Source organism: Siniperca chuatsi, linkage group LG19 (assembly GCF_020085105.1).
Source record: "Siniperca chuatsi isolate FFG_IHB_CAS linkage group LG19, ASM2008510v1, whole genome shotgun sequence".
In the NCBI taxonomy this organism is placed as follows: Eukaryota; Metazoa; Chordata; class Actinopteri; order Centrarchiformes; family Sinipercidae; genus Siniperca; species Siniperca chuatsi.
In genome coordinates this window covers 23222281-23247949 of record NC_058060.1, presented here as the reverse complement: position 1 = coordinate 23247949, position 25669 = coordinate 23222281, and the positions used below count along the sequence as shown (strand labels likewise).

Sequence of the window (25669 nt, the reverse complement as noted above, 5' to 3'; positions counted from 1 at the left end):
AGGTGCCCCAGAAGCCTAGCTATGTGCCCCAGAAGCAGCCTAGCTATCCGTCCCAGCAGCAGCAGCAGGTTCCCCAGAAGCAGCCTAGCTATGTGCCCCAGAAGCAGCCTAGCTATCCGCCGCAGCAGCAGCCTAGCTATCCGTCCCAGCAGCAGCTATCCCCAGAAGCTGCCTAGGTGCCCCAGAAGCAGCCTAGCTATCCGCGCAGCAGCAGGTGCCCCAGAAGCAGCCTAGCTATCCGCCCCAGCAGCAGGTGCCCCAGAAGCAGCCTAGCTATCCGCCGCAGCAGCAGGTGCCCCAGAAGCAGCCTAGCTATCCGCCGCAGCAGCAGGTGCCCCAGAAGCAGCCTAGCTATCCGCCGCAGCAGCAGGTGCCCCAGAAGCAGCCTAGCTATCCGCCGCAGCAGCAGGTGCCCCAGAAGCAGCCTAGCTATCCGCCGCAGCAGCAGGTGCCCCAGAAGCAGCCTAGCTATCCGCCGCAGCAGCAGGTGCCCCAGAAGCAGCCTAGCTATCCGCCGCAGCAGCAGGTGCCCCAGAAGCAGCCTAGCTATCCGCCGCAGCAGCAGGTGCCCCAGAAGCAGCCTAGCTATCCGCCGCAGCAGCAGGTGCCCCAGAAGCAGCCTAGCTATCCGCCGCAGCAGCAGGTGCCCCAGAAGCAGCCTAGCTATCCGCCCCAGCAGCAGGTGCCCCAGAAGCCTAGCAATCTGCCCCAGAAGCAGCCTAGCTATCTGCAGCAGGTGCCCCAGAAGCAGCCTAGCTATCTGCAGCAGGTGCCCCAGAAGCAGCCTAGCTATCCGCCGCAGCAGCAGCCTAGCTATCTGCAGCAGGTGCCCCAGAAGCAGCCTAGCTATCCGCCCCAGCAGCAGCAGGTGCCCCAGAAGCAGCCTAGCTATCTGCAGCAGGTGCCCCAGAAGCAGCCTAGCTATCTGCAGCAGGTGCCCCAGAAGCAGCCTAGCTATCTGCAGCAGGTGCCCCAGAAGCAGCCTAGCTATCTGCAGCAGGTGCCCCAGAAGCAGCCTAGCTATCTGCCCCCGCAGCAGCCTAGCTATCTGCAGCAGGTGCCCCAGAAGCAGCCTAGCTATCTGCCCCCGCAGCAGCCTAGCTATCTGCAGCAGGTGCCCCAGAAGCAGCCTAGCTATCTGCCCCCGCAGCAGCCTAGCTATCTGCAGCAGGTGCCCCAGAAGCAGCCTAGCTATCTGCCCCCGCAGCAGCCTAGCTATCTGCAGCAGGTGCCCCAGAAGCAGCCTAGCTATCCGCCCCAGCAGCAGCAGCAGGTGCCCCAGAAGCAGCCTAGCTATCCGCCCCAGCAGCAGCAGGTGCCCCAGAAGCAGCCTAGCTATCCGCCCCAGCAGCAGCAGCAGGTGCCCCAGAAGCAGCCTAGCTATCCGCCCCAGCAGCAGGTGCCCCAGAAGCAGCCTAGCTATCCGCCGCAGCAGCAGCAGGTGCCCCAGAAGCAGCCTAGCTATCCGCCGCAGCAGCAGCAGGTGCCCCAGAAGCAGCCTAGCTATCCGCCGCAGCAGCAGCAGGTGCCCCAGAAGCAGCCTAGCTATCCGCCGCAGCAGCAGGTGCCCCAGAAGCAGCCTAGCTATCCGCCGCAGCAGCAGCAGGTGCCCCAGAAGCAGCCTAGCTATCCGCCGCAGCAGCAGCAGGTGCCCCAGAAGCAGCCTAGCTATCCGCCGCAGCAGCAGCAGGTGCCCCAGAAGCAGCCTAGCTATCCGCAGCAGCAGGTGCCCCAGAAGCCTAGCAATCTGCCCCAGAAGCCTAGCAATCTGCCCCAGAAGCCTAGCAATCTGCCCCAGAAGCCTAGCAATCTGCCCCAGAAGCCTAGCAATCTGCCCCAGAAGCCTAGCAATCTGCCCCAGAAGCCTAGCAATCTGCCCCAGAAGCCTAGCAATCTGCCCCAGAAGCAGCCTAGCTATCTGCCCCATGGCAGCCTAGCTATCTGCAGCAGGTTCCCCAGAAGCAGCCTAGCTATCCGCAGCAGCAGGTGCCCCAGAAGCCCTAGCAATCTGCCCCAGAAGCCTAGCAATCTGCCCCAGAAGCAGCCTAGCTATCTGCCCCAGCAGCAGCAGGTGCCCCAGAAGCAGCCTAGCTATCTGCCCCAGCAGCAGCAGGTGCCCCAGAAGCAGCCTAGCTATCTGCCCCAGCAGCAGCAGGTGCCCCAGAAGCAGCCTAGCTATCCGCCCCAGCAGCAGCAGGTGCCCCAGAAGCAGCCTAGCTATCCGCCCCAGCAGCAGCAGGTGCCCCAGAAGCAGCCTAGCTATCCGCCCCAGCAGCAGCAGGTGCCCCAGAAGCAGCCTAGCTATCCGCCCCAGCAGCAGCAGGTGCCCCAGAAGCAGCCTAGCTATCCGCCCCAGCAGCAGCAGGTGCCCCAGAAGCAGCCTAGCTATCCGCCCCAGCAGCAGCAGGTGCCCAGCAGGTTCCCCAGAAGCAGCCTAGCTATCCGCCCCAGCAGCAGCAGGTGCCCCAGAAGCAGCCTAGCTATCCGCCCCAGCAGCAGCAGGTGCCCCAGAAGCAGCCTAGCTATCCGCCCCAGCAGCAGCAGGTGCCCCAGAAGCAGCCTAGCTATCCGCCCCAGCAGCAGCAGGTGCCCCAGAAGCAGCCTAGCTATCCGCCCCAGCAGAAGCAGGTGCCCCAGAAGCCTAGCAATCTGCCCCAGAAGCCTAGCAATCTGCCCCAGAAGCAGCAGGTGCCCCAGAAGCAGCCTAGCTATCTGCCCCCGCAGCAGCCTAGCTATCTGCAGCAGCAGGTGCCCCAGAAGCAGCCTAGCTATCCGCCCCAGCAGCAGCAGGTGCCTCAAAAGCAGCCTAGCTATCCGCCCCAGCAATATAGCTCCCAGCCACAGTGGCTGCAGAGAGCGCTCCAGGTGCCCCAGAAGCCTAGTTACTCTCCCCAGCAGCCTAGCTACCCACCACAGCAGCCCAAGCAGCCTGGCTATCATCCCCAGTGGGCGCAGAGAGCGCAGGTGCTTCAGTGGCCCAGATACCAGCCCCAACGGGCTTAATAGATCAGTTACTCACCCCAGCAGTTCCAGGTGTCTGAGCAGGCGCGCTACAATGATTATCCACATTTTGGCCAAGGAGTCGCTCCCCAAATGGACACGAAGTGGTAAGCTGTGATCGTGCCGCATTTTCATTAGCAAGGTCGACATAATCACTGAGTTATCTGGCCAACTTGAATTTCTTCCAGGCACAGCACCACTGGAGTTTCTGGTAACAACATTGGGAATGGCTATGGACTTCGGTCAAATCTAGAGGAGCGATGGGCAGGGTACGTAGCTACTTAAACTCAGCAATCGGATGATTTGAGGTTTTCAAATACTGACTTGCCTTATTTGTTTTTTAGGTACACAACACTGAAGATGCCTCAAGGACTGCTTTCAACTGAGCCATTGTATTGACTAATTAAAATAAACTAACCTTGTACCTATTCTGTAATTTCTTGACAGTCTGTTTCTTTGACAAGAACTTTTTTTTTTTTTTTTTTTTTAAATCATTGCGCGCCAGTTCAAAGGGATTTCTGGTCTTCCTTAACACTGTCATTCAGACTTTAAACCTCACCTGCCATAATACACTTATGGACTTTTCTAACCAGAGATGAGTTGATGTCATAATTTTCAGATAAACCAGGTTATACACTAATGGTGGTTTCATACCTGCTGTCAGGGTTTAATTAAACACTTACTTTTTTCATTGTTTAAGAACAGAGCTAGGCTTCTGGGGCACATAGCAAGTGGAAAAACACAAAGCATTCAGGATATCAATGTGTTCCAATGGTCACACTCAGCCCTACTACAAGATTTACCTGAACACAACTGATCCTGATGTGTAAAGTTTCGGTTATTGTGTTAACTTTTATTTTATTTAAATCGCTAACATGCAGTGACTGGGGGGGAAACATAGCCTTGGTTTGCCCCACGGGCTGGGTTTTGGACTTTGTTTTAGTCCTGTACATAAATATACAGCCACACACCCTGTCAACACCTGATTTCCTTTTGTGATATAGTGTTACTATTGGTCCATTTTAAAACCAGACATACATGAAGTGATTTGGAAAAGTCTGCCAAAATACCCTCTATCAAATGTCAACCATCTTTGACCCAAGGTTGCTAGCATGATTCTAGCAACCTTAAGTCATTAAACTGGACATTGGATCATTAACATAACTGTGCAATATTCTGTTTAATACTACTGTACAATATACTGTTTATAATTCCCTATTTATACTTCTATTATTGCTGTGCAATATCCACTCTCAGTCATAATAAGCTACACTTGACAGTTAATGCACTATATTACATTGTATTATACATACTTATCATTAACCGGTAAATCCACTTTGTACTTATTTTGATTTTATACTTATATCCACTTGGTATTCTTCTTGCCTGTATTATATTTTAATTGCTTAGAACTTCTATTCCTGTGTGCACTGAGGTGATAGTGAGCAGCTGTAACAAGAGTTTCCCCTCAGGGATCAAAGTATTTCTGATATTGTGGGCAAAAGAAGTTCTGCAACTTCACTAAAACACAGCAGCCCACTTCACACTGAATAACTTTTTTATTTTTTATTATTGCTTACAACCTGACATATTTGTTGGGACAAAGGTATTGGGTTTACAGCAACATCTGCAGAATGTGTATATGTAAAAGGCTTTGCTTTAAATTCCATTTACTCTTTTACAGCTTTATTTTTCTTTTCTTTAAAACAGCAAAACACTGCAGCACAGGGGAATAAACATAATTGGAACATAAAGCAGGGACAGTATTAAAGAAAAAAATAAAACACATTAAAAATAAAGAGAATCGGCCAAAAATCAGATGTTTCACAGTCTTCCAGAAAGGTGGCAGACACTTTTTTGTGCTTTCTATTAGATTTTTATTAGGTGTGCATAAAAGGTTTTTAGGGCTTTTTCACATTGAGAAAAGTCTGGGTAGCATGGTTTGTTCTTGATTTATGTCTATAATTCCCATTTGTATCCCTTACACCCCGCAAACACACTTATTACAGACTCCATCCTCTCCACTAGAGGCAGCACTGCTGTGGAACGCAAGCATTGCGCAGCAGCTGAAGAAGGCGCCTTTGTTGCTTTGATTGGCACCTTGTTGCTCCAATTGGATTACATAAGATCGACGTCTCGTCCAATCAGATAATTATATTTGACTCTACTGGGCGGGACCAGAAGTAGCCGTTCAGACGCTTTTCATGAACTGTCAAGTGAAACAGTTAGCTGTCTTGAAACCATTTAGAAACCTAGATAAACCGATATATTTGACAATCGGAAAATACGCATTTGTTTGTTGAGGCTACGTTTAAGTCGCATTATATTCCTCTTCTGGTAAGTCTTCATTCAGCTCTGCTTGGTTTGCTAGTATGCTAATGCTAATACACATTGCAGCAACCGGCTAGCTGGTTTATTGAGCTAGTAACATCCAGTTTAAAAGAACAACCACGGTGGACGATTATTGGTAAAAATGTTGTGCTACGCGAAAGGACTGCTGGTTCTTATGTTTGGGAAGATAGTCGCCGTCCTTTACATGTGTTTCTTAAGTACATTTCGTCTCTGCTGGGGTCTTTTGAAACAAGTTTTCAGTGCCTTTGTCTTTCTGTGTCCTCTCAGTTGTCATCATGGGCGAGGTGGAGCTGTCCTGTCGCGCTTATGTGAAGATGTACCTGCACTCCTGCCTGTTTCCGCGGTGCAGCATCAACGGGCTGCTGTTGTCGTCCACTTCGGCAGGCGGCGCTGTGTGTGTGACAGACTGTGTACCGCTGCTTCACTCCCACCTGTCCCTAGCTCCCATCACTCAGCTGGCCCTCACACAGGTAGGACACCTGCCGACAGGTGTAGTGCAACGTTAGGTATCCTTACAGTTTCTTGAAACATAGTCCAAGTCCTAAATTTGTAGCTGTAACTAGCTGCTGGTTTGTGTAAGCCCCATTTCATACCATCAGATTTGAGTCATGAAGCAAAGCATCTATTTTTCTAAAAAATAAAAACCCTTTGAGGTTGTTTTCCAGCATGTACAGCTGTTTTGAAGGTATTTCCCCCGAAAGACTCCTAGATAAAGATTTTAACCCCTTTCCCAAGTTGTGACTGTGTTTTCCATCCAGGTACCTGGAAATTACATGTGTCCTTTTTGTAGAGAAAAAAAACTCTGCAGCCAGTTTCCAAAATCTGGTGGAAAGCCTTCCCAGAAATGATTCATATCACATATGAGTGTAACGTTTGCATGTCCACATACTTTGTGTCATGTAGTTTAGACAACATTTCAACAGTGAGGAAATCAGTGAAAAAGGAAATTGGGATACAAAATATGTCCCAACAGAGAGACAGAAAAGTCAATGAGTCAACAGCTGACTTGTGTTTTTTCTCATCTTTAATGTGGAACCAAGGTCAAAGTATATATTGCACTTTTTCTCTTGGCTATACATTTAATATAATGAAAGACAATAAAGCCTGTAGATTCCTTTTGAAAACAGGGAAATGAACCATTAATATTTAACATTTCCTGTAACACGCCTGGCTCCGTCATAAACTGTTTTACAACAGGTTTGTGTTCTGCAGTTTACAGCTGAATTTACTGTAAAAACAGGTGATTTATGAAACGGTCAGAAGCTACCAATTAAAAACACTTAAGACACAGGGGCTGAGAGAGTTTGGTGGTTATGAAGATAAAGATGGAAATGGTGACTTTACTCAGTGTTGTCATCAGTTGTCAGTTGACAGGCGCAATGAAGGAAACCAACCTGGAAGATTTTAAATATTGTACTTGGTCCTTAATTTATGAAAATAGAGCATTTTGCCTGAAAAGCCCCACTGTTTGTTTTTCTGCATTAAAAAGCCCAGGAAACAAACCTAAATCTGCACAAATATCAGCCTAAATTGAGACAGACTAGTTCACTAATATTTCAGACTGCTTGCAAAAAAAAAAATTGACTTTAGCCTTGTGCCAGCTACAGAGGAAGCTTTCCTGGGATGAGTAGAGTGATTTGTCTCCTCTTTTAGCAGAGAAAATCTTTACTCTTGCTGGAAGAGATTCTAGTTTTGCTTGTGAGGTAAGTGATGTTGTAAAGTTTTCAAGTCTGTTCTCTTGTTCCAGGTGGATGTGTGGTGTTCACAGACTCAGCAGAGGATAGTGGGATACTATCAATCCAACGCCTGCGTATCAGATAGTAGGTGAGTTTCCTGCCCCTGATGCCTCTTCAAACCCCCTTTTCATTTCAGCTATACTTTACCTTTTATGAGATGTTGAAGATGTTTGCTAAAATGTTACAGTCTGGTGGTAAATTCAGTATAATACACAACACAGTGCTAATTTTAGTAAAATGTTTCTAATTTTTTGTTTAATCTGTTTTCATCTTTTGAACTCGACAGCCCGACACCGTGTGCACTGAAGATAGCCGATAAGATTGCTGAGCAGTTTGACAACGCAGTTATGTTAATGGTAAGAATAACTAAAGCAATTTGTTTTAACACCATCCCCTTTCCTGTTGGCTTGTAGAGATGAGAAATAAGCTAGTGGTGAAACAATATGGTGATCAGTCAGTTTAGTAATTGTAAGATACTCTTGCATTTCTGTCACTCAAAACTAATTACGTTTTTTAGTTGTTAAGCAGTTTTAAGAAATCTTGTTTGACATTTCGTTACTTTTGATATTTTATAAATGAAAACAGATTACTTATGCTATGAGTTTAATGAATTTATTGAATATCTTTCAATAAATTCTCTGTTTTGCTTCACAGCTTGATGGCAGTAAGATGTCTCCAGACTTTCGGGTTCCTCCCATCGTGATGTACGAACGCAAAGATTCAAGATGGATGCTCAAAGACAAACACACGTGAGTGACAGCCGGTGGGCCATTTTGGTCGTGAGTTGAGCCTCTCGGGCTGTAAACAGAATCTACCTTCCTATCTATGTCTGAAAGACCAAATCCCAGTTTCTCCCTAACCATCACCGTCTATAGTCTGAATGGTCTGAATCTGTTTGTTTAGAGCAGTTACAATACAAATGAGTCTTGTATAGATTTGTGTTCACCTATATGATTATACACACAGACAGACCTAACCAAACGCTGTAGCATTTTTTCTGTTGAGCTGGTGAAAACACATTATTGGTAGAGATGGGCGGATGATACCGAAGCTTGTTTCACTCCCGTGAAGTCACCGTTTCACTACATTGTGTCAGAGCTTGTGTCAAATGCAGAATAACACCAGACTGATGACGTCCGAGGTTTCACAAGTCACTGGTTCTTCAGAGAGCAGCTTCATTCAGTTTGACAGTTTTGAAGTTTCACAGCTAAACAGTGTGATCGGCACACATAAGAAGAGAGGAGAATAATTGAGAAAAATGGCGATGTTCACTAGATATGTATGAGAACATTTCCTCCTGATACCAAGTAGTAATGTAATAAAAATAATAAGCTGTAATAAATGTAATGAATATCACTCTCCAATCACATTAATCTCCAATGACATTAAGACTCATAAGAAATGTTACTCGAACTAAACTACAACAAAAAAGTACATTTAATATTGTGTGTCAGCAAAAATATTTTATATCTAGGCTTTTTGGACAATGCATTTATTGATTATTTTACTGTAACATGTTGCACAATAACATCTACATTTAATGAAGCACTTCTGAACAAAAGTGTTAGAGATTTAATAATAACACGCATGCTTCTTTGACTTCTATTGCTCACAAATGACACAATCTATTAAAATCAGGGAGGTGTTTGTCTTGTTTCTTAAAGTGCTGCTGTACGTTTTGCAAACCACCAGATATGCAAAAAAAAATCACATTTGACAGATATTGCAATATGAGTCACTATTTTAGTGGGAATGGTAATTTTTACATTAAATTTTCACTGAAAAAATTATAAAAATGTGATTTTTGCTGGGGTCGTTACCAAACAAGCAAGTTCCCTTTACATCTGGAGAATATTATTTGTAGGCCAGGGCATCTCTGTAGCACCACAATGCTTCATGTATAATGGAATGTATAACAGCCCCAAAGCTTCATAAGGCTTCATCCGCCCATCACTGATCCTCACGCTACACTAATGCGGTTAGTTTGAGTCATATTATCCTTCTTTAGAACTTCACACGTGGTTTACAGGCACAAAAATACATTACAGATGAAGAGTGAAAGCACTGTTAGGACATTAGGTGTGTTTCCATCCGCCTGTTTTTATGAGTGTATTTTCAATTTGTGCCATACGCAAAGAAAAATCCCAGAATGGAAATGCTAGAAATGAACCCCAAAAAATAGAGTAGGTATGTCATAACCGCAACGTCTTTCTGCCTGTAATCCCCACTCAATTTCACCATAGTGGATTCATAAAAACACCACAAGGTACATGTGGATCAGAGGAGACAAATTCATTTATTAAAAAATACTGTAATGTGGTTGGGAAGCAGTAATGAAATGCCATTAAGTAGAGCTACTAGATCTTTCATTTACGAGGAGTATAAAATCCCCAAAAAGTTGTTGGACAGCAGGTTTGTTTCCTGTGTAATTAAATTATTATTTTTTACGTGTAAGATTGATTTAAACATTTTTATGAGTGTATCATGATATAGAATAAATGAGTCGTCACAAACCCTGCCCCAACATTAACGCTGACCTGTCGCTTTTTCCGCTCTGTTCAGGATAATGCTGAGACAGTGGGAGGAGACTCAGGCGATAGCCAGTCAGATGCTGGAGTCGGGCGATCACACACTATTGGTGGATTTTGACAGCCACTTGGACGACATAACAAAGGACTGGACCAATCAGAAACTTAACACCAAGATAGCAGAGCTCGCCTCGCCGGCCAACGGGAGCATGTAGACTGAGAAGTAGCATCAGTTTGTACTAGAGCCCAGATTTATTTATGTTCTGACCCAACGCCATCGTGATTTTTATAACCCGACACAACCACACAGAGTTTAGGATTATGTTCATTTTTAATGCATTTTCTCGACTGAACAGAGATAACATAGAACATGCGAAAATAACAAAATATTTACAGCTTAGTAGATCTCTGCAGTCTTCCTCTGTACATAACAAGCTCCAAGAGGGTGGACAAAATAACAGAAACACCTTACAATACAAAAGTCCTTCAGTTAATACATATTTGTTGTAGCTCAAAATGTTATATGTGCGATAATATATATTGCGATTTATTACCTTTTTTCAACTGCAAATTATGGAAAAAGAAGGAAAACTTTGTCAACATCTGTTCTATCTAATAAGATAAAGTTTTAAGTCTTCAGCTCACTGTTTTGACCAACTTCCTACCAATCCTGCTGTCCTCACTAGAAAAAAACTCAGCACCATCTAGTGGACTGAAAAACCAATTGATTTTATTATTCTAGTAAAAAGTAAAAATTTTTGTGGTTGCAGTATTAATAATTTATATAATGTACGATTGATGCTTGGCGTCTATGTATTGATATAATATTGCCACATAAAATATCACAATACTATGCTGTATCGTTTTTTCCGTCCCCTTCCCCTAATAAACATTTAATACATTTTTTATAATCCACTAATGTAAGCAGACTTAAGTGTTTATATATTTGTCAACAACTATAACTCCTGTGGGCACCCATAAGTGGAGGGTGCTGTATAAATTAATACATTAATAAACATTTAGAATATAACTACATTTATTAAATGTTTATATAGTGCATATTAATGCTAAATAGTGGGTTAAAGTAAAGTGTTACAGTGGTAATCAGGATCCCACTTAAAAGCACCAATATGTCCTGTCAAGTGTCTGTTTTGCAGCATTTGCGACAGATGCACCAAATATTCAGGCAGCAACTACGTGCCACTTTGTAGCTCTGCGTCTTGCCTCATGTTTCTTTGAAATCATCAGATTGCTTTTAAAGCTGAAACACGCGCTGCTTCTTTGTTTTAACTTAACTTTCTTGTGTAGCTGCCTTTTGTGATTTACAGTACAGTTGTTCCTGCATGAACTGCTGGTGCATCTGTGGCAACTTCTACAAAATTATGTAATCTGTCAAGAGGAAATGTCTTGTAAATCATGTTGTCAAAAACAGTCAACTGCTTTAGGAAAGAGGAACATTGTTTCCATGCACGAACCTGCACGACATCTAGCAGGATATTTGCTTGACAACATGCCAAACTACCACCTTTTTAAAAAAAATGACCACCAAGTTATATAAAGCCTCAACAAAAACCAAATAGTCTGAGCTTCAACAGACTGTATTTACTGCAAAACGTTTGTACTGAAATGTAGGATGTTTTTGTACTTTTGTTTCCCCCTTACGCACCCAAAACAACTTTTTAAAATGTCTAAAGCAGTCAGAATTTGGCATAACTCTCAAAACACTAATCCCAAGTCTACACCCATTCTCTCTTAAAAGGTCGAAGTTAACTGTGTACACTCTTGTAAATTAGATAAGTTTATCAAATGGTAACTAAAAATACACTGGATGTCACAGACAGATGATTTCTAATAGTGGAGGAGTATAGTCACTGCTTCAAACCTCAAGTCTCCTCGAGAGTGTGAAACTTTTTATCTATCAAAACACAACCATCAACACATATTTGTAAATGTATCTGTGTTCTAACATGAAACATGACTACCTGGAGTTGGATTTGAGTAGATTAACAGGTGTTACATTAAAAAAAAAAAAAGTGACAAATTATTGCAAGATACATCTTTGCTCACTGCGGCTACTCTACTGAACTATTTTGGGTTTTTATTGCAGCCTTTTATATAGTGCTGTAGTATAAACACAATAGTCATCAGTTGCTAAGAGCAGTAGTTCCCAACCTTTTTAGCTTGTGACCCCGTAAAACAAAGCAATGTCTATAGCATCTGTGACCCCTGTTACTGGCCGCATGTGTACAAATTGTGATTTGAAATATTTTTTTCATTTGAAAACTTCATAAAACACCTAAAACCACTAAAATGATCCAATAATTGACAAGGAAAAAAAGCAAAGATTAGTTCATATCGGGAAGCAGACATATAATTTTCTGCTCCCCTGTCCTGTTAATCTTCTCTTGACCCCCTCGGATCTAACACGGGACCCTTTCTGGGCCTCCACCCACAGGTTGGGAACCACTGGCTTAAGAGGAAAACAGACGTGCAGCTATGATCAGAGAACTGAGTTAACATCACATTTCCAGATACTCAAGGAAGAAAGACGACTAGAGCTGCAACTAACAATTATTTTCAGAATCAATTAATCATTATGTGTATGAAATGTTCAAAACAGTGGAATAAAAGGCGTTATTAATTCTTCAATTTTCTTGTTTTTTCTGACTAAAAGTCCAAAACCTTAAGATATTAAATTTACTGTCATATACGACGAAGAAAAATCGTCACACACAAGCAGAGAACAAATGTATGACTAGAGGATTATCAAAATAGTTGCCGATTTAATTCTGTCGATGGATTAAAGCGTTGCAGCTCTGAAGACGACTTCTCAGCGCTGATTTACATGTAGTGCTTCCAGTACACCAACTAACCTCTACGAGGACATGAGGGGCCAAAGTCCATCCCAAAAAGCTCAGTATCCATTTTCAGGGTAAAAATAAAATCCAATATTTAAGTTTGCTATTTGGTCTAGATTTTTGTCATAAGTGCTATAAGATTTGTTTTGTGCTACCTGTTAGGGCTGAGCGATATGAAAACATTTAATTACCACACAAATTGGGAGGCTTTTATTTTGATATCAGTTATACAATCTGGAATTCAGACTCTGTAATTAATCAGTGATTTTAATTTGGTCACAAAACTCACTCTAGATGATGCATTTACAGATAAGTGATAAACGCTCAGCCCTTTTTAACTCTTATTTTGTAAGAATAGGTTTAAAGTGGGGATGCCTCTTATTTTGGAATGAACAAAGTGCTCAGATGGACCCACAGGTGATGGTCTCCGACAACTGTGACGGCACGGTGACCAGGTTTAGAGTTATTTCTCCCAGTGGGGACTGACTGGCCAGAGACTGGAGGATGCTGATGGACTCGAAGATGGACTGAGCGTTCTGGACCTGCTGCTCCGCCCACGGTAAAGTGATCTGCAGAGGGGAGAAAAGAGAAGAGTAGGTAATGGTATTATTATTCTTTTATGTGAATCATTTGTGTTGAGGATTCTTAACTTCTCACTCACTCAGTTTGGCGTAAAAGTTTAGTTTCTGTGTTACTTTTCTGTTAATATAAAGAAAAATTGACTGCAATGCAAGAAGTTTTCTCTCAAATATGTTTTTTTTTGGTTTTTTTTTTTACAGTGGTGGAAGAAGTATTCAGATCCTTTACTCAAGTAAGTTACTCAAGTTCACCACACTGTGAAAATACAAATACCACTACAAGGAAAAGTCCTGCATTCAAAATGTTACATAAGTATGTAAGTATTATCAGCAAAATGTACGTACAGTATCAAAGTAAAAGTCCTCCCTGTGCAGTAAAACGCTCCTGTCAGTGTTTTATTATATCTGATGTTTCTGGATTAATATTCCTGCTGCATTAATGTGTGTGTTGCATTTTACTGCTGCAGATGTTTAAGGTTGAGCTCATTTTAACTGCTTTATATACTGTTGGGTAGTTTCATCTGCAGCAATGCATCATGGTCTATAAGATCATCACATGTTTGTAACGTCGCTGTCCTGTGAGAACCACGCATCTCTAAAAAGTCGACTTTTCATGAGAGAAACAGCCTGTTTTCAGCTCTGTGACGATGCGTTTTCCAGCTGATCCGAGGGCGGGTTAAAGAGTTTATTCAGCTTCAGAAGGAGGAGAGTTTTCTCAGCACATAAAGGAAACTCTTCATCCTTCAGTTCATCACAAACATTCAAACATCACCAAATTTCGAGATACGTGGTTTTCACTGGACAGGAAGGGGATGAAAAACTGTAATCTGTAAAGTAACTAAAGCTGTCAGACAAATGTAGTGGAGTAAAAACGGCATTAAATGGAAATACTCAAGTAAAGTAAAATTACCTCAAATGTGTACTTATGTACAGTACTTGAGTAAATGTACTTAGTTGCTGTATTTGACAGCAATGTGAAGCCACTATTAGTAGAATTTTAATGTAATTATAGCAATCAGTCAATAAACTGGTAACTAACCTAAGATGATGTCATAGATGTGGCAGCACACTCACCTGAACAATAATGAGTTTTCTGGATGGGTCTTCAGTGTTACTCAGCTCTTCTCCAAAACAGAGAGTGAAGCTGAACTGAGGAGGCTCGCCGCCGTTTGAACGGAAGTGTTCCAGTTCTGATTATGAGGGAAAGAAAAGTGAGTTAAATAATCATTTTGTACTTTAGTTTGACTGTATTGAGATTTGACTAGATGTAGTTTGTTATGGGCTCAAGCCTATAACAGAACAGAAAACGAGTCAAATTAGTTTCTCTACACATTTTCATACAAATACAAAACTGGTTTGAGGTTGGACTCGGTATGGGCAAGCTATTTGTGGTTGCAACTGAAAATTCTTTGATTAATTTCTCAATTGTTCTATCTATGTAATGCCAGAAAACAGTGAAAATTGCCCATTGTCATTTCCCAGAGTCCGAGGTGGGGTCGTCAAATTCCTTGTTTTGACCATCAGTCTAAAACCCCTAATATATATTTAGTTTGTGATCATATATGACAAACAAAAACAGAAAAATCCCCTCAACTGAGAAGCTGGAACCAGAGCATGTTTGACATTTTTGCTTGAAAAATGACTGTAATGATGAATCACTTATCAAAAATCATTGCCAATTAATTTTCCGTCAATCAACTAATCGTTTTAGTTGTGGTTGAAATATGTACTATTCTTTGTAATCTATTTCAAACTGCCTCCTTAACATGAACTAATGGCTTTAAAAAAGATCAAGGCATCTTTAAATACACTTAACCAAATGTAATTAATCAAACAACCTGGTTTTGGGTTGAAATATCTCAGCCAAGTCTATTTACAATGCCTGATTCACATCTTAGACAAAAACCTCAACTATTCAAAGTGTGCAGGTAGCTGTCTGACCTTTTCATACATCATCACTAAAGGATCGTTCAGGAATATTCTTTAAACTAATCTAACCATGTTAAGACTAAAATCTCACACATCTAGTCACATAAATTGTGCATGTTAAGGTTCAGTGTCTCAGTGAGGAGTTGGAGGTGGAGCCAGACATCAACTATCTTTATGTGGACTCACGTTGCTTGAAGGTGTCTTTACTGAAGAGCATCACCGGCTCCATGTTTCTCTCCATCTTGTGCATCCCCGGGGTGGTCGTGTGCGGTCCCGTCCAGAAGACCCGCCCTTGGCAGAACCGTTTGCCGTAAACTCCTTGCGGCGTGGAGGTGAGCACCACCCCTTTCTCCATGAAGGGCAGCAGAGTGAACAGGGCCTGCAGCTCTGGGCCGGCCGGAAGCGTGGAGGGCGGCTCCGGCAGCGGAATGCGTGGAAACCTGCTTTTCAGGGCGGCCGGTATCGGGGGAACGAGAGAGCGAGGCATGTACATTATCCTGACATCAGTGCCCTGGATTTGACGTGTGTGAACCTCCTGCCCTAAATAATGAACCGCCACACTGAAGGAGTCCTGGACTGGAGACAGAAACAGAGAGGACGGAGGATTAACGCGTGAGTAGTCGAGTTTAGCCAAAAACACTTTCAAAATAGAAGTGAAAATACTTACAGACCAAATTTGTATCAAATTTTAGTTAACTTTTAAATCATAGTAGTCAACCGAAAAACTAAAACGGATACAGACTAAATGTAGTTAAGAAATCTAACAAATGATGACCTATTGTACAGCTGCACATAAACAACCTGCTCAGCTGTACCTGTTTTTTTTTTTTTTAGTTTATTACCTTCTGCCGGCGCAGAGACGCTCTCCTCGATCCGAACGTCCAATTGGATCTCATCAACCACTGCAGAGAGAGAGAGAGAGAGAGAGAAGGGGAGAAATAAAAAGTGATTGATCAGCTGGTTGTTTTGGAATAATGTCACTGGTTGAATTAGGTGTTAGTGGCCAGAGTCAGCTCTCTCTGCATAGCAACCTCAAACCCAAAGTTTGTTTTGTTGGCAGATACAGAATTTAATCACTGACACAATATCATGCACTCAAGAAACCAGATTACTGGTTTACGTGCACTGTAGTAACGTGGTTACTGTAAATCCTGGCACATGCAGCAGGTCAGTAATTAGATTTCTCCCCTTATTTTGGAAGCCTAACTCATTTTAATTGTAGTGGGGATGCAGTAAGCTTTCCTGATTTGTCGAAGGGCTGATGGTGCTTCAGACTTTGGATGAAATCATTTTGAATACGAGGAAGCATTGTTACATATCATGATCTCTCCTGCTCTCCTATCACAGTGGTACCTCCCCTGTCTGAAAATCCTGTAATACACATGCTCACACAAAAAGCTGATTAGAAACCCAGTTGTGTGCATTCATGACTGAGAAACTGGCGTTCTCCAGGAGAAATCTAGATGGTGAAATCAGGTTTCTCTAATCCCGTGCCCCAATTACGATTGATGCAAAGCACCCAAACATCTGAAATGCTGCTATAACTTTCCTTCTCCTAGAACTTGTCTGACAAAACCAAACAGCTCCCCCTTGCAGGGAAGCGAGTTTGTAATTTTAGTGAGCTGCTTTGCATCTGAAAATGGATGATGAAAAGCTTTAAAGCAACATGTTTTCTCTTAGTCAGTCGTTATTCTGCCAGCAGGTACGACAAATTACTGTATGCTGGTGCAGAATTCAGTGGACCCAGCGTCATAATATAGTTAGAAGGCTGGTTAGTTAATGCTCTTCTAAAAAAGGTAGTTCAAATGAGATAAGGCTTACTGAAAATGCCAGTAATTTATCCTGTACAGAAATCACTTTAGGTCAGGAAGTTCATGTCTAGGCAAGGTAAACAAATCAGACTCTTAAGTGGTATTGATCGACCAGATAATCAGCTGTGACTGCTGTAGAACAACGCAGTTCAACTCACCGTCTCTTTGTATGGTGGTGGTGTACTGAGCGGGTTCTTCTGTCTGGGGGGTGGTGTCACCCAGCAGCAGAGTCTCTTCAACACACTGAGAATCAGAAAGTTTGCAGCTGAAGAGACAGGTTTTGATCTCACTGAGACATGTGAACAGCAGATGGATGAAACCTTCGGCTCAGGCTGCCTGATTTAAAGTCAAGATTCATTTAAAGTCAAGAAACAAAGGCTTTTTAGCCTCGCTAGCAGCGTGGCTCTATGGCTGCAAAATACAGCTAATTTTATACTCCAGTAAATACTTCAAAGATTATTGGATGTGTTGCCGCTAAATTCATGTTCCTCACAGGATGAATCCTAATGACTTTGATGATCATCTGACTTTTCATCTTGTGCCTCCAGCAGGTCAAACTTTCCACTTTCAGATTCACATTTTCAGACTTTTTTTTTTTTTTTTTTAGATTAATGCTAATATAGTATGGTATAGCTAAAAGGCAAAAACCTTCGCCGTGTTCCATATCCATACAACACATTGATTCAAAGCAGGTTATGAGTATGTAGTGTATGATGGACACTATTCTCCCACAATGCAATGCACAAAGGAAATGAAGGAGCTGCTCACAAATTAAGAATTTAAACGTCTCTAAAGTTGAATTGGCAGTAGCTTTCCAAAGCTGCAGTTTGATTGATGTCACACATATTGTATCGTTTCTTGTTGGTATAAATTGGTAAAGTATGTTGACTTTTTTTGTAAACTAACTGCTGAAACAGTATATTATGGTGGTTAGTATGTAGTATAGAATTAGTATATAGTATGGATTTGGGACTCAGCTCAAGTATCGTTACCCCTAGTGGGGCAAAAATGTAAAGTTTGGACTGAAGGTGGCACCAGAGGAGAGGCCATGTTGCTATCAACACCCATGTACAGTTGCCATTTTAGGACAAATCGGGCTCAGCTCGGCTCAGATTTCTCTGTTTAGGCTTCATGGTTTAAAAAAAACAAACAAAAAGCCCAATTATTTTGAATACCTCACCCCTCCCATCCCGCGCGGGTGAACTCACCAGCTGTGAGGTCACCTCTTCCGCCTTTATCTGCTTGACCTGAGAGGCATCGTCGCTCTCCGATTCACTCCTCCTCCTTTTCGGCCTCTTGGTGGCTTTTACTTTGCATTTCTTTTCAGGAACCAGCACACCTAAACAGACACAGCTCATTCAAGTTCTGAAAATACAGCACTTCTGATCAATCAAACCGTAAATAACCAATACCTGTGGGTTCAGGATACATAAGACTGAACAAAGAAAGTAGTCTTCGTTCATTTTAAGCTGTTACAGTAAAGAAGAGCTACAGAGCTGCTTCATCACTCATTTCTGCCAGTAAATGTACTTGTCCCAGTTACTGGGTTGACGGTGGCTGGACTCACTATCGGCTCACTGCCCTGCTGACTCAGCAAAACAGCAACTCACTTGCTCTGTTATTGCCTTTCATCCTGTGGTTTTAATTAATCGTGTCACTCGTTTCCTGTGCGGAAAGTAGAATCTCCTCACTTTTGTTAAGACAGCGTAACTCCATGCAACAACATTCTCCAAAAACATTTGACTTATTTTGAATTGAAAATAGCTGTGCTGGAGTTTTGTTTTTAAACTTGTTTAAAAAGGGTCTTATGTAAGTACTGGACATGCATTAAAACAGCGTTTAAAAGCACAACAGAGAGGAGTTAAAGTTCCGTAATAAAAATGATCACATTTAACAGAGGGAAATTAAAGTGCAGTAGAGAATGTACTCAATCGTGTCAATAAATTTAGTTATGGTGATTCACAAGTATCCAGGAAGCAGAAGCAAAATAATGGAAGCAGAGAGCAAACAGCAAAGCTTGGAAATACCTTTCAGCTGATATCTCTCAGGTAGACTACAGGTCGGCGGATATTTAACATTTCAGGTATTTAGTTGATGTTTCTTAGGACTTTAAAATGAGCAAAAAAGCACTGGAAACACAAGGAACCACCAGGTGAGGAGGTCAAGAGTCACCCTGGTTTTATTCACGAAACTGTAGACAGATCACGTCATAGAGACGTGCAGGCAAAACACAAACGCTAAAGCACAAGATAAAGAGACTGGATGTGATACAGTGTCAAAAAGGTGACGAGGTGATTTCTTAAACGTGCAATAATAGATGGGGAGTGACAGGGTGGAAAGTTCATTGCAACATCAGCAGGAGAGGTTTCTATAGTCGCATTGTGTAACATTTTAATCAGTGTTTTGTACTGATGTTTTCCACCAAACAGTGAGGGTGTGAGTCTCTGTGGTAAAATAATAAGTACAACGTAACCGCTGCCCGCAAATATCAATCACGAAACTTTGCCCTCTGAGGAAGTAGTTGCTGATTTACACTTGTAGAATAAAAAACTATAAACTAATATCTTTACAAAAACATAAAGTCGTCATGTGACCAAAAGGCTACTTGAAGCACTTCTGCCTGCTGGATAATTGATTACTGTAAATCAATTCTGAATTATTGTTAATGTAAAAATATAAATTCTGTGAGGGACTAGGACCCATAACAGGTCATGCACTTCAATATATAATATATAATATAATTTAATGTTGTCATTTAGTGACTTGTGGAAGCGTGTCGTGAGAATAAGATCTTATTGTTTTACTAAACTTGGTTTAGGGCTGCAACTAACGATTCATCTGCCGATTATTTATTCAGTTAATCGATTCATTGTCTACGAAACATCGACAAATTGTGAAAATGTGTCCGTCACAGCTTCACAGAGCAGAAGCTGACGTCTTCAAAAACCCAAAGATATTCGGCGTACTATCATACATGACAAAGAAACGTTGCAGATTATTTTTCTGTCAATCGATTAATCGACTAATCGTTTCAGCTCTGATTCTGTTTAAATGAATAATTCTCTGCAAGTTTTAATGATAAACTAAGAAAATGTGTCTTTTACGTGTTTGAGGAGACATGTTATCATTTTACATAATTTCTATGTCCAAATTAATGAATCCAAGCAAGCTGTAATTAAAAACGTTTTTGAGGTTTGTCTTATGACATGCAGTTAAAACGTTGCATATATTTGCTATATTATGATATATTTTGACATTGGAAAAAAAAATCTAATTAATATTCTATTGATTTCACTATATTAAAACCTCACAACCTAAATATTGTTGTATTTAAGGATAACCTGAAGTTTTTTATGTAGGACAAGAAACTACACCACTACGTTTTACAACCAGCTGAATATGTTTTAATAAATGCAGCATCAAGGCTGTTTATTGCGTACATGTTACATTTTAAGCCTCCCTGTTGCTGCTGATAAACTCTGTGGTGGTATTAAAAAGATGCAGCTGCCCCTCGTCATCCATCCCGAACACAGAGGAAATAAATGATGATCGCAGTAAGAAAACTGGGTCACAACTTGTGTTTTAGGCAGTGAGATGTTGACATACTGAACGTTAACTGTATAACCAGGGATGGTCGCAGGATAAAACTCTAATATCCAGAGCAAATGAATATTACAAGCTGAGTATTTTGGCACCGCTGGAGGACTACTTTTTATCACCTGTAAACATTCACCGCCCACCAATGCGTCGAACACAACAACTCATCAGGAAACTGCAGTGTAAACACTATGGGTTTTTAGGTTAACACTGTGTAATGTGTGTTAACAACACTCCCTCTCCCATAGTGACTGCACTGAATACAAACTTGCCAGGTTTGTGGTCGAGTTTGGTTATTTTGAAATGTTTTTTAAGAGCTCTCTCTGGAGGGTGTTTGTCATACAGTACTTTGGATATACTGTAAGACACATGACGCCCAGTGGTCCTAACGTATTAGCTTGCATTAAAGCAAAAACAATATAAAGGAAAGCTTAGTTTCTTCATGGTGGAAACAGTCTGACTTTGTTTTATGACCATTTGATTGTGTCGTTATACAGCATGCAGCTCTGCTCTGGATCAGGACTGAGATGTCGAGTTCAGCTGGGAAAGAGTTTATCAGCCGTGTTCATCTGGACGTGCCGAGAGGAAGTGTGAAAGAAATGTATGGGTAAGAAGAACTTCTTCTAATATTGAGTTTGACTTGTAGTAACGTCAGTGCACTTTGGATTAGTTTTATGTTAGAAGGTGGCAGCATGTCTGCTGTTAGAGATAAGATGGACCTTGGAGAGTTTCCAAACTCTCTTGATAATAACGATTTGCGACTGAGTTGCCCTTAATTATTTTTCTTCCTCCCTCCCAGATGGTATAAGACTAGCTGTTATCCATTGACATTATGCGATGCTACTGTGTCATGTGCTATAGGGTTGCTACTGACATTTATTTTCATAAGTGATTAAACTGCCCATCACAGTTTCTCGGAGCCAAAGGTGACGTCTTCAAACGTCTTGTTTTGTTCAACCAACAGTTGAAGACCTCCACAATATTCATTTTACAGTGATGGAAAACAGAGAAAAGCGGCAAATCCTCACATTGGAAACTGAGAATGTTTGCTATTTTTGCTTGATAAATGAAATAATCGATTATCAAAATAGGCGATTAATTTTCCGTCAACGGACAAATAAGTTCATCAACCAAGTGTTTCGGCACAAATGTGCTGCTAGTAGCGCGGCAACTATTAATTATTTTCATCATTGATTAATCTGCCTAATATCTTTTTGGATTAATCAATTAACCATTAAATGTATGAAATGTCAAAATAATAGTGAAAAAATGCATGTTAATATTTCTCAGACCTATGGTGACGTGTACAAATTGGATTTTTTTTGTCCGACCAACAGTTCAAAGCCCAAATATATTCAATATAAAGTTCGATACAACAACAAAAAAGCACATTTGAGAAGCGGAAACCAGGGAGTGTTTAGCATTTTTGCTTCATAAATAACTTTAACAATTATCAAAATAGTTGACTGAGTTACATAACAAAACCAGAACGTGCTGGTGAGCCGCCATGCCTTATTCTGTGTAGGCCCAATCATTACTGCGACCATTTCCACAGGAGACACTTTTTAATTAGTGAGACACCCAAACATTATAAATAATTATAAAATATAATGAAAAGTCGGGTCTGGTTTGGGATTAAAATTAATATGCAGATACAAGCTGAGTTCGGATACGAGCTTCATGCACGTCAACCTCTAATATTGTTGTACAATGCTGTTCCAGAGTTCGGAAGTCCCAGATGTTGGATGTCTGTCGGCTCTTAAACGCAGCACGATATTTTACTTCTGGCTAAAGAATCGGTCGCTTTTTTGTTTTTTCACTGCTTCAAAATTCAGTGTTTTTGCTGCTGAACATTTGCACGTTTCGTAGGTGGCGATGTTATGAGTTTATCATTGATAGTGAGCTTAGTGAGCCAACAAGCTGTGACCTCATGTTTTGGCAAACACTTGGATTTACATGGATTTACATGGCCAAATAGACCAGTGCTCTCTCTTTTTTTTTTTTTGCTCGTCTGAAAGCTTAATTTCCATCGCTGTGTGGCAGAAAGTCAGACATCCAGAGTGTGTGGAGTAGATGTGTAAGAGTCTCACCCTGCTCGCTGATGGGGACGAGGCGGTAGACCTTGTAGGGCTCGGAGATGTCCAGCTGGGCTCGCTCCATCACCTCCTTAAACTCCGGGCTCTTGTTAAGGGCACAGCGCAGACGGGTCTTCCACGAGGCCGGGTTGTCTTGACCCCCATCCGTCAGCTTACCTTTGAACTCTGCCCACGCCTGCAGAGGACAAAGATGTTTTGTCAGAAGTCACGAAGGTCAACCTCCACCTCAGTTTTGTGCCATTTCAGAGGTTCTTAGTGATTTGGATGTGTAGTCTTTTGGGAACTATGTGATCTAGTTTAGAGCCAAGAAACGCATCTTGACCTTGAAGATGGCGGCGTCCTCGTCTTTACGAAAGTCCTGTTTCCCCGCGTGTTTCCACGGGATGCGGAACATGGTTTTAGCGTCGTCGTCCCACATCAGCCCCGGGTATTTCCCACTGCTGACCTGCAACAGCCAAAAACACACAACAACGGAGTTTAATGTATGTATGTAAGTTTCTCTAAACCGTGTCCGGCCGCCATAATCCACACGAGAGAAGCTCTGAGGTGATAAAAGTGCATCTTCAGTTATTTCCATGTGCTCACAGCAATAAGCTTCATGAGCAGAATACCTGCAAGACACTATTCAGGGCTGACAGAACTAGTCAGACCTCCTCATTAAAAAACATTTAATTTACATTTAGATATATCGTAATTTATAATTACGATACTCTCCTAAACGACGCTAAGGTTAAAACGTCAGTTAAAGAAAAGGCAGAAAAGATGCAAATACAACATTATCAATAAGTATCAGGTCTCTGGTGTGGAAATAATTAGCTGATCAATCTACTTGTAGATTGTCAGAAAATTAATTGCCAACAAATTTGGTGGTTCAAGTTTCTTCAAAGTGTGGATTTGCATTATATTTGCTTCTCTGTTTTATAGCTTTTTAAACAGAATATCTTTCAGTTTTTGACTGTATTGGCTCTATTTTATTATTTTCTTTTTACTATTAATTGACATTTTATAGACCAATCGAGATTAATTGATAATGAAAGTAATCATTAGTTGCAGCCCTACAGGTTTCTATCAATAAAACTACTTTTCAATTATGATTTTAACTATTTTTGGTAAGGTTCAGGCATGTACATTTTGGCACAAGTTACCTGCAAGTCATGTGTGTAATAATGCAATTTCAGTTGATTTTCACAACAAATTTGTAATTTATCAACCCCCTTTTCCCGCTTTGCCTGATTGTTTATAATCCAACCCCCTCTTTACTTCTCTCCGAGACCATTTACAGCCAAATTAAAACTGCTGGTATGTGTAATGTGTAATCCTACAAACATGTACAGCAGTGGTGGAGTGTAGCTAAATACATTTACTTTATTTGAGTGTTTACTTTCTACTTCTACTCCGCTACATCTCAGAAGGAGATTTGCTTCACTTCATTTAGTTACTTTACAAATTTAAGACATGAAAATGTTCAAGTACAACTGAAACGATTAGTCGACTAATCGATTTCTTTTCCTTTTTAATAATTTTAATTTAATGTTGAGGTTTGGACTGTTGGTCATTGTGAAGGCGTCACTTTGGCGTTTCTCACTATTTTCAGAAGTTTCACAAACCAAACAATCAATCGATTTAAAGGAGAAAATAACCAGCAGGTTAATACATAATGAAAATAATCATTAGTTGTATTCAAAATGAGCTCCACTCTCAACCAGCTACAACTGTAAAATCCTGCTTTTACTGTACTTTTAATACTTTAAGTACATTTTCCTGATTATACTCACATACTTTTACTGAAGTAACATTTCCAATGCTTGTAGTGGAGTATTTTCACAGTGTGGTATTAGTACTTCTTCCACCACTGATGTACAATGATTTGTTTAATGTCACCCCCCCCTCTTTCCCTTTCCTTCTCCCCCCTCCCTCACCCCCTTCCTCACACACACACACACACACACACCTGCTCGACGATCCAGGAGCGCAATCTGCGAGTGGAGCGCATTCTCCCTGCGGCCATGACTCCTAAAAACACAACAGAGAGACGAACAACAATAAACAACCACTATCTGATGTCACAGCATGCCCCGCCCCTGCCATTTTAATAACACTTTCTTCATAAATAAGTATTTGGAAAAACCAACGATAACTGGATAAAAATTACGTGTAAAAGATTTAAACGTCGACTTGTTTTAGTGCAAATGCCGGTTTAAGAGTTCGCGTGTGCAGTTTTATCTGAAAGCCGTGAGACATTAAACAGAGCTCACACAAAAACTCCCATCTAAGAATCAACAATTTTTTAAAGGCAGTCTGGTGTTGGAACAGAAATCACGAGCACCGTCTGCGCTCAGCAAATATAGTGATATTTATAGATACATCAAATACAGACGCTAAGGTGTCGAATTAAGGAAGTAGATCTGAGTTTCGTTTACCTCGGTTGCGTTTCCTCCGCGGTGCCTGCGGACTGAGTGTCTGCTCTCCGGCTCTGTGGTCCGGACTCTGCCGAGGCTCTGCAGACGCTCCTTTTCCCAGAAGTCACGTGACTTTAGAGAAACAGGCTGTGTAGCGGCCGCCAGGGGGCGACAACGGACATGCGCACACACACACAATATCTACAGAACCAAAACACCTTGTTTTAGCCTCTTATTTCATGATATACATGTCTTTATTTTCCTCATTTAATTCTTAATTAAATAATGCCATAGCTTGAATAGGAAGGGTTAGTATCAACTCATAATTTTACAATTTCATAGAATTAAATTCTGTTATAGGGCTGTAACTTGTCCAGGACATTGCTAAAATAAGATTTTTAATCTCAATGAGGCCTTTCTGAATAGATGTAATAAAATAAATATGTTTTTTGAGAGATTTATTCCTGTAAGACCTAATATTTAAGGGATTTAAAACGCCTTTTGTGCCTTATTTCAGGGTTATTAATGTGAAAATATGCAGATTTATGCAAACCATTACATTTAGTTTATTAAATAATTGTTTTTAATAATTAAAGGTCCTTTAAATACTTTTTTCTGCTTTAATATCAGTAGCCAGGATCCCTCTAATATTCCCATAAAGGTTTTGCTCACAGGGTTTTCCTGTGACGTATACTGATGAAATGTGATCTTGTTACATATATTGTGTGTTAATATTTTAGGACGTTAGTCTGTAACTCCTTGTTAACCTTGTTGCTGTGGCCACG

The 25669-nt window shown here is 41.5% G+C and overlaps 2 protein-coding genes and 1 long non-coding RNA gene across 4 annotated transcripts in view; 2 read left to right on the top strand and 1 right to left on the bottom strand.

Moving 5' to 3' along the window:
- Positions 1 to 5152: 5152 nt before the first annotated feature.
- Positions 5153 to 12262, top strand: emc9 (ER membrane protein complex subunit 9). The gene is made up of 6 exons (XM_044175814.1): positions 5153 to 5337; positions 5620 to 5822; positions 7100 to 7176; positions 7375 to 7444; positions 7743 to 7837; positions 9651 to 12262. The coding sequence occupies exons 2-6, from the start codon at positions 5628 to 5630 to the stop codon at positions 9829 to 9831; spliced, it is 618 nt and encodes a 205-aa protein (XP_044031749.1). The 5' UTR covers positions 5153 to 5337; positions 5620 to 5627; the 3' UTR covers positions 9832 to 12262.
- Positions 9929 to 25090, bottom strand: irf9 (interferon regulatory factor 9). Its single transcript, XM_044175813.1, has 10 exons — positions 24906 to 25090; positions 24437 to 24498; positions 22808 to 22930; positions 22480 to 22660; positions 18001 to 18131; positions 16951 to 17035; positions 15824 to 15883; positions 15168 to 15557; positions 14127 to 14242; positions 9929 to 13043 (listed from the first exon to the last, which is right to left on the bottom strand). The coding sequence occupies exons 2-10, from the start codon at positions 24491 to 24493 to the stop codon at positions 12876 to 12878; spliced, it is 1311 nt and encodes a 436-aa protein (XP_044031748.1). The 5' UTR covers positions 24494 to 24498; positions 24906 to 25090; the 3' UTR covers positions 9929 to 12875.
- The window catches only part of LOC122866324, a 16669-nt gene continuing 9154 nt past the window's right edge, over positions 18155 to 25669 (top strand). For both annotated transcript variants that reach the window (XR_006375672.1, XR_006375673.1), the window contains exons 1-2: positions 18155 to 20664; positions 20887 to 20996. This is a non-coding gene — a long non-coding RNA (uncharacterized LOC122866324). The remainder of the gene's footprint in view (positions 20665 to 20886; positions 20997 to 25669) is intronic.